Source organism: Pteronotus mesoamericanus, unplaced genomic scaffold (genome assembly GCF_021234165.1).
Source record: "Pteronotus mesoamericanus isolate MK-2021 breed Mesoamerican mustached bat unplaced genomic scaffold, CSHL_Meso_final scaffold_118, whole genome shotgun sequence".
Lineage (NCBI taxonomy): Eukaryota > Metazoa > Chordata > Mammalia > Chiroptera > Mormoopidae > Pteronotus > Pteronotus mesoamericanus.
This window is the reverse complement of record NW_026555301.1, coordinates 3202233-3211099: the sequence shown is the minus strand read 5'-3', so window position 1 is coordinate 3211099 and position 8867 is coordinate 3202233. Positions and strand designations below refer to the sequence as shown.

Below are 8867 nucleotides of genomic sequence, written 5' to 3'. Positions count from 1 at the left end.
CAGTGATAGAGACCTTGTCACTAATGAGCCGTAGACCCTGAAACCTGGAATCACCTCCTTTTCTGACCCTACTCCAGCCCCCAAGGAACTCCTCTCCATGCCTCAGTTTCCTGTTTTGTAACATGGGTCAATGACCACAATCTGGGAGAGCTGTGGGCATTAAGTAAAACTGTGTGCATTCACCTCACTGGCCTTTTTTTCTTTTCCTCAAAACAAACAGGCCCATTCCTCCCTCAGGGTCTTTGCACTTGCTATTCCCTCTGCCCAGAATGCTTTTCCCCCAGATAGATGCAGGGTCCATGGTATCACTTTATTCCAGTTTCTGATAAATGCCTCCTTCTCTGAGAGGCCTTCCAGGACCACCTGACTTAAAACTTCTCTGCTCATCACTTGACCCCATCCTTCTCCATCAGCTTACCTGCTTATATTTCCTCTGTCATACTCATTACTACAAGGGACAGTAGTCTACACACCTGTTTGTTATCTTCTCCTCAGCAGAGTGTCAGCGTCACAAGGTAAGAATCTAACAGTTTTGCCCACTGCTGTATCCATAGGGCTCAATACATATATCTTGAATTGCATTCAGTTAAAAGTGCCTGACACATCTTTAAGTTTGAGACTGCTTCAACATAAAAATGTATTTTAAAATATATATCTTAAAAAGACTGTCACTCAGTAGGCCCACAGGTAATCAGAACATAGTTTCCCCTTCTTCAACACCAGTACCCTTCCCATAGCAGGAAGTTCATTCTGCCTAAGGGAATCTGCCTGGCTCTTACTTGGAGTAAGCTCTGCTTCCACAGGGCCTATTCCTTCTGACACCCACCCCATCTAATAGGTCCTAGATCTGATCTCTAAGCCTCAGGCCCATCTGCTCTCCTGGTCTAAAATAGTCTTGCAGAGACTTGGGGACAGGAACTGGAGTCCACAAGGCTGCCCTTCTCCATGCTGACTCTCCCCAGCTCCTGAGAAGATGTAGTCTTCAACTTTTTCCCCATCCTAGCCACCACCTCTGGACCCAGGCCAGACTGCCCCTACCCCTCTACCAGGACAGGGCCTGAAAGCTGAGCACAAAATGGGATCAGAAGTGCAGAAGAGAAGAGCCCTCCCTTTCCTGAGGTCACATGAGACTTCCCAGGTACTTTTTCATTAATACCTTCTGGACACACAAAGCTTAGGTCCCACCCATTGCTGACCCAGCTAGATCTTTTCAGGCTAACTTCCTTGTTCTCTTTAAATCAGAATTATTTACTCCAGGTTTCAGGGTTGGGCATCTTCATATTTCTAATTGGGCAACAACTCTCAGATTTGCTCCCTTCCAGCTGAATGTATCAGAGAATGTGAAGCTTGTGCCTTTTGTAGCTCCTTCAAACCTTTGGTGCCAATATTGAGAATACAGTGCTGAGGACAGAGCCCTGTGGGCCAGCTATGGAGACTTCACCCTGGCTCATAGAAAAATGTATACAAGCATGTCCACGCAAACACCTTCATACAGCGCCCTGAGCTAGATGCTAGGGAATAACAATGAGTAAAATGGAGCTCCTGTTTTTGAGAAGTTTATGGTATCCTGGGGCTGCAGACTATAATCAAAATGTTCTCTACTTCTCCATGCCACAAATACACAGTCAGAAATGTGTGTGTAATGTCCACACACATGACACTACTCACCACCCACATACAGTCACTTGGGCATCATTTGGGAAATCAAGAGGGTCCCAGTCCTCAGAATACCTGCTAGGAATTCTCACATGTGTCCACCATCTTGTCTGCCCACAGCGGCCCATGTACCAGCAAACTTCCTCTCTAACTACACCCTGCACACAGCCAAAAAACTGCTCAAAGTATGCCTACCACTGCCTCAGCTAACAGCGCCCACTTCAAGAGCATCATGCCCAGAGCCTGCCCTGACTCCGAAGGCTGCCCACCCTCAGGTCCCAATAATGAGCACCACAGAGGCAGGCAGGAGCCTCCACCCTAAGCTGTCTCTGGGGCTCACTGAGCAGGCCCAGCTCCTGTCCCTCATCTCCTGCTCCAGCACCAAATTCCTCCCTTTACTGGCCTGCCCAGGATCACCACACAACCTCCAACACCCAATACTCACACATATGTACCCATACATATCACATATACTGTACCATACACACATACCACAACCCCACACACATCACATACCACACACATACATCACACAAACTTCACCACATACATACCATACCCCCCCACATCACACCACCTCATATACCACACTTACATACATCACACATCCTCATGCCACATCAGAAACACCACACACTCACACATACCACACCACATCACACATACCAACCCCCACTACATCACATATACTATACACTTATACACACCACACTACACTTACACACACCACATATTCCACTCCCCCCACACATCACATGCACACCACACCATACCACACCACACACATCACATGCCCCTACACACCACACCCCCACCACCAACATCCAGAAACATTCATTCTTCTAACAAATATGGGTCCTGCCCCTTCGTGCCAGTCATTGCTCTAGATTCTGAGGACACAATTAAGGACAAAGCTGGTGCAGGCCCTTCTCCCTTGGACCTCAGAGTGGTTGAGATGCACACATCTTCCAATGAGTCACACAGATGAATACATAAGGACAATGGAAAAACAGGTGAAAGGACTATGAGAAAGCAGAGCAGGCACATGGGGAGCTAATTCAGAATAGGGTGTCAGGGAAGAATTCCTTGAAGAAGTGATGTTTGAGCAAAGGCCTGAAGAGGAGTGAATGTTCACTCAGGAGAGCAGCATATGTGAAGGCCCTGAGACTCCCAGGCATTTGGTACAATGAAGGAACAGAGGGAACGACAGTATGGGTATAGCTCAGAAAGTGGGGGTTAGTGGGAGGTGAGACCAGGAAGGTGGGCAGGACCAGGTCACCAGGGCCTCATAATGAGAATAAGGCCTGAGATCTTTTGGCTTAAAGCAGAGAGAGCCACTGAAGGTTTAAAGCAAGATAGGTAACATGATGCAATGTGGGCTTTGGCACAACAACCACACAAGAAGAATCATTGCAGGAATCAGGGGCTGGAAGTTGGATACCAAGCCCTGTGAGGATAATGAGGCCACACTAGAGTTTATAGTGGGTATGGAGGCCCAGGGTTGGATTGAGAAGGACTGATGGTCATAGCATTTATCAACCCAGACAACATAGATGAGAGATCATAAATCACCTATAGAACTACTCTTGCACCTTCCTCCCAACGGACCAGATTTGGGAGGTGGTACCCACAGGCCCAGAGGCACAGGCTCCTCTGCACTGCCACTCGTGCCAGTGCCAGCACTGTGCTGGTCCACTTAGACACCCTCCACCCCTGAAGTTGGGCTAGCTGTTTCCATGAACTCGCTTGGCATGTTTATTAACCATAAGGCTGCAGTTACAGCCAGGCAGCAGGTGCAGGGCCTGGGTGGCCACAATTACTTGTTGTCCATCCGTTTGAACTGCTCCTTGCCATTGATGGTCAATGACTTGAGCTGCCCATCCTCCTCCACTTCCACACGCTCCTGCCCATTCTCCATGATGCGCTTGGTGGTGACTTTGTGTCCATTAATCATCTCAGTGGACGACATCACCGACTTGAATCCCGAACTGCCAGAGCCAGAGCCCCCAAAGGAAGTGGATGAGAAGGTGGTGCGGCTAGCACTCCCACCCCAGCCCAGTGTGTCGAAAGCCGAGAAGGCTTCCATGAAGGCTGGGAACTCGCCAAAGCCAGCAGACAAGGTGCCCCTCAGGCCATGGCCTTGACTGGCACGGTTACTGTTGAAGGGAGTGACCCAGAAGTCAAAGGAGAAGGGGTCCAGGCCACCAAAAAACTCACGGAAGATGTCCTCAGGGTTTCGGAAGGTGTAGCCAGAGTCAAAGGGGCTGTTGTAAGGGGTACTGGCCCCTCCTCCAGCCCCCCAGCTGTCACAGCCTGCTCGGTCATATACAGACCGCTTCCTGGAGTCAGATAGGACCTCATAGGCCTCAGACACCTGCTTGAACTTCTTCTCAGCCTCCTCCTTGTTGTCAGGGTTCTTGTCAGGGTGCCAGCGCAAGGCCAGCTTGCGGTAGGCCTTCTTGATGTCCTCTGAGGAGGCACTCGACTGTACCCCCAGCACTTCATAATAGTTAGCCATGCCCAGGGGGGAGCAGGGGCAGAGGTGAAGGATGAGGTGAAGTAGGCACCAAGGACCAGATGATTGGGGTGGGTGTAGAGGAGGCAGCACCTGGTGTAGGTCTCTGATCAGGGGTCTTGTTGGACTATGCTGTCTCTGGGCGTGGCTCTGCCCAGCAAGTTTACCTTTTCATAGTACCAGCTTTCAGGGACACCTCCACTGAAAGAGGTGGGGGGAGAGGAGAGACACTGATGTTGTGGGGCCAGGCAGGGGCAGGTTCCCCTGCAGAGCTGAGGCCAGGCTCTTTATGACATCAGCCCATGGGTGGGGCAAATCCATCCCCCAGGTCTGAACTCGACAACACCCCACACGTTGGCCTGCCCTTGTGAACAAGGCTGGCCACCACAGTGGACTGAGACTAAGAGCTGGGTAATGATGGGACTGTTAGCTGAGCCCTGGGACCAGCTATGGGATCCAGGTCCACGAAGGGCAATGAAGGTCAGTGACAATAGCCAAGGGAAGGGAATGAGGGCTTTCCAGGATGTGTCCAATAGCAGAGTTGTTAGTATGGAATGAGGGGGCCCTAGGTGGGAGTTCAGGCAAGATGGGGGCAAGAGTTCATACTTCTTGTGCCCCATTATCTCATCAGATTTACAGAGGTAAGCCCCAAAAAGGCAGGGATGTTTGTCAACATCTAGGACACTGCCTAGCAATCAGTGCAACTTGTTGAATGAATGAAGCTCAGAGACATGCAGCAACATACTCAAGGTCACACAACAAGTCAGTGAAGAGAGAGGGAAATACAAACCCAGAGTTGTCTGAAACTGTAATGGACAGCAAATTTAAAGAAACATTTTACTCAAGTATGGAAAGAAAAATAAAGATTGAAAATAAGTATAGATTAGCGAGTATAGTGACTTTGAATAGTGGTTCTCCCCTCCAAAAGATATGTCCCTGTCATAATGGCCGGAGTCTGAATGTGCCCTAATTTACAAAAAGGTCTTTGAAGATGTAATATAATTAGGGATCTCAAGATGTGATCATCCTGGATTATCTGGGTTGGTTCTAAATTCAATGACAAGTACCTTTATAAGAGACACACAAAGAGACATACTGAGAGAAGAGAAGACAATATGATGATAGAGACAGAAACTGGGGTGATGCAGTGCAAGGAAAGCCACAGTCTCCAGAATCTGGAAGAAGCAAACAAGGATCCTCCCTCAAAGACTCTGGAAGGACCGCAGCGATTATTACACCTTAATTTGGGGCTTCTAGCCTCCATAACTGTGAGAGGACAAACTTTTGCTATTTTAAGCAATCCAGTTTGTGATCATTTATTATGGTAGCCCTAGGAAACTAATAAGATAAATGAGGTAACCAACTGTTCTTATGCACTTATATTTTTTAAATTCTTGTTATGATGTAGGAACATGTTCAGAAATAGTAATTAACAATACTGATGGACATCTACTCCTACCTTCACCACACCCCTTTCCAGTGAAGATGGAAGATAAACTAAACTACCAAACACTCCAGTGAGAAACTTAGCTGTTTGGATCACTGAGTCTTAACTGAGATAGCATTTCTTTTCCTTCTCTCCCTTCCTTTGTCCCTCCTGCCTTCTCTTTTTTCTTCTTCCTGCCTCTAGTTTAAGATTTTATTTATTTACTTTTAGAGAGAGGGGAAGGGAGGGAGAAAGAGAGGGAGAGAAACACCAATGTGGGAGAGAAACATTGCTCTGTTGCTTCTTGTATATGCCCTGACCGACCAGGGACTGAACCCACAATCCAGGCATATGCCCTGGATTGGTGACCTTTCACTTTGCAGGACAACACCCAACCATCTAAGCCATAATTGTCAGGGTTATTTCCAGGCTTTATCCCTTTTCAGTCCTCTCCATCTTTCTCTCTTCCTTCAGTATTCATTGGTGCTAGGTTTCTGGCACCTCTCAGGGGACAGCATGTTCTCACCAATATTAGCTGCCAGGAAGAATGAAAGCAAAATCTGGAAACACTTTGCAAACTTAACCTAGAGATAAATGCTGTCAGCCTTGTATACCTTACAAAAGCATAGCTTGCTCTCTGTGCCCCACATCTAACCACCCATACTGGCTAGCACATATAACTCATATCACTTGATAAAGGAAATAAATGACAGAATAACTCCACTGGTGTAACTAGAAATGAAAATATTTCTTTATTCTTGTCAACTATATTTCTGCCACTGCCAATGCAATGTATCTCTTGCATTGCTCATTGCAGCTGGGAAGGATATCTATCCTACACAATTCTCTATGACTATGACATTAGGAGTGGTGGTGGTGTTGATTATGGTGACTAGGGGCAGTGACAATGTGGGGTATGCATGGTGACAGATAAAGCATCATTAAGACAGTAGAAGTACTTAAGGTAGCAGTATTGATGTGAAGGTAATGGTGATGGCAGGGCAGTAATTGTGGTAGTGATAATGGAGTTGATAATGGCAAAAGTGGTGCTAGTGGAAGTGATGGTGACACTAATGACTGAGGATGTTGGTGGTTACAGTAACTTATGGTGGTGGTGGTAGTAGTGGTTTATAATAACAGTGGAAGGGATGGTAATTATGAGACCAGTGGTGATAGAGGTGTTGTTGATAATGGCGGTGGAGACATGATGGAAGTAACTACTAGCAGAGCTGTGGGTGAGGTTGGTGGTGGTGATGGTGATTCTGGAGGTGGTAAAGTTGGTAATGGTAATGATGAAGGCAGTGAAGTAGTAGAAGTTGTATGTTATACAGCTTTGCTACAGTAACAACCCACACATTTCAGTGCCTTATGAAAGACATTTAGTTCTTGTCCACTTTACTTGTCAGCATCCATAGGTCAGCTGCTGAAACTCCACTCACAAGTCTTCTCATTCTGGATCCCAGGCTGCAGAAGTGGCTAATCTGAAACATACCATTCTCATGGCAGGGAAGGTGCAAGTAAGAGCTTGTAGAAACTGGGGATGCCTCTTAAAACTTCTGTTGGGATGTGATACATACCACTCTTGCTCATAACACATGGTCAATACCAGTGTCAATGGAGTAAGGAATAATATGCCTTTAGGAAGGTTCTGTATATCTCAAGCAACAGCTGGAGAGGCACAATGCTCTTATAAAAGGGAGAGGGAGTGGTCAATATTGTAGTATGCTACAAGTTATAATGGGAGTGACAAGAGCAGTGGTAATCATGGCCCTGGCAGAAATGGTGGTACTGCTGATTATGGAAGTGGAAGTGCTGATGTGCGGTGATGGTTAGATAGCAGTAACTGTGATAGTAATGGAAAATGGTTGGGATGCTTAAAGTGGTGGGAATGATATACTGGTGGGAATGACTGCTATAGCCGTAGTGCTGATAGTGAGGGTAATGATATTGGAGATGTGGTGTTCTATATTTTCTTTTGCTAACTCAGCACCACACCCACCCTCTTCTATAGTCTTCTCTGCATAGTAGAGAATTCTGGAAGATTTTCTAGAATCTCATTACCCATATGGTTTCAGGTTAGAGTCAGCCAATTAATAAGATTTGGAAAGTGGAAGAGTAACAGACAATTGCAGGCAGATGACAACCCAGAGGTTCACAGCAGCTTCTGGAAATCTGCTGATAATCCTCTGCTTCAGAGCTGAAGCTGAAATGTCCAGGGGTAGCTTCCCAGAATATCATGTGATTTCCAGGTTCCTGCTGAGCTCTTGAGATCTACTCACTTTAGAGCTGGAGGCTGAGACCATCGCCAATGACTTGCTTCCCTGATCTTTACTCCCCCAGGCTGTCCAATGGTTGTAAAAACTTTATTAAATGTCTTCATTCCTGTTACACAGTCATAATGGTGATGATGCAGGCAGTGATAATGATGTGAAGTCAGGGGTACATTGGAGGTGGTGGAGGTGATGACCATGGTCATGGTAGAGCTAGAGGTAGTAGTGAGTCTGGCTGAGGTAGATATAGTAATAGTGGTAATGATAAAAGAGATGAAGATGGTAATAATGAAGAAGGTGGTGGTAATAGTGATAATGGTTGAGGTAGGAGTGGCAGTGATACAAGTAAGTGGTGGTGATATAGTAATGGTGATGATAGTGATTGTGGCGGTAATGATGGTCATGTTAATGGTGATATTGGTTGAGATACGGATGGCAGTGGTGATGACAGTGATGGTGGTGATGCTGGTAGTAGTGGCTATGACAATGATGGGTGTATTGGTGGTCAATGGTAATGTGAATACTAGTTGAAGTAGACATGGTGATGATAGTGATAGTAATGAAGTAGGTAGTGGAGATGGTGATGATGATGGTAGAGATGGTGGTAATATTGGAGTTATATCAGAGGTGAGATGGTTGTAGTATTGATAGAAGTGAAGGTGATGATAGGGATGGTGGTGATGCTAGTAATAGTAATAGTAACAATGGTCATAATGATGGTCATAGTAATGGTGATACTGCTTGAGGTAATGGAGGTGATGTCAGATGCAGGATGTGATAGGGTGATGGGAGTGATAATGTGATAATAATGATATGAGCAATGTGACGGTGATACCAGTTGAGGTCATAGTAATGGTGATGGTAATAGTAATGGTGGTGATGATGGAGGTAGAGATTATGGTGTGTTTATGGTGATGGTGATAGGGTGATGTGGTATTGGTAAGGGGGTTGATGACAGCAGCATCGCCACAAGTAAAGCCCAGAGTCTTTCAGCATGTTC

At 46.3% G+C, this 8867-nt stretch overlaps 1 protein-coding gene across 1 annotated transcript; it reads right to left on the bottom strand.

Annotated features, from left to right (window-relative positions):
* Positions 1–3472: 3472 nt before the first annotated feature.
* DNAJB8 (DnaJ heat shock protein family (Hsp40) member B8) lies at positions 3473–4174 on the bottom strand. The gene has a single exon (XM_054587426.1). It carries the CDS (start codon positions 4172–4174, stop codon positions 3473–3475), a length of 702 nt encoding a protein of 233 aa, XP_054443401.1.
* Between the last annotated feature and the right edge of the window lie 4693 nt (positions 4175–8867).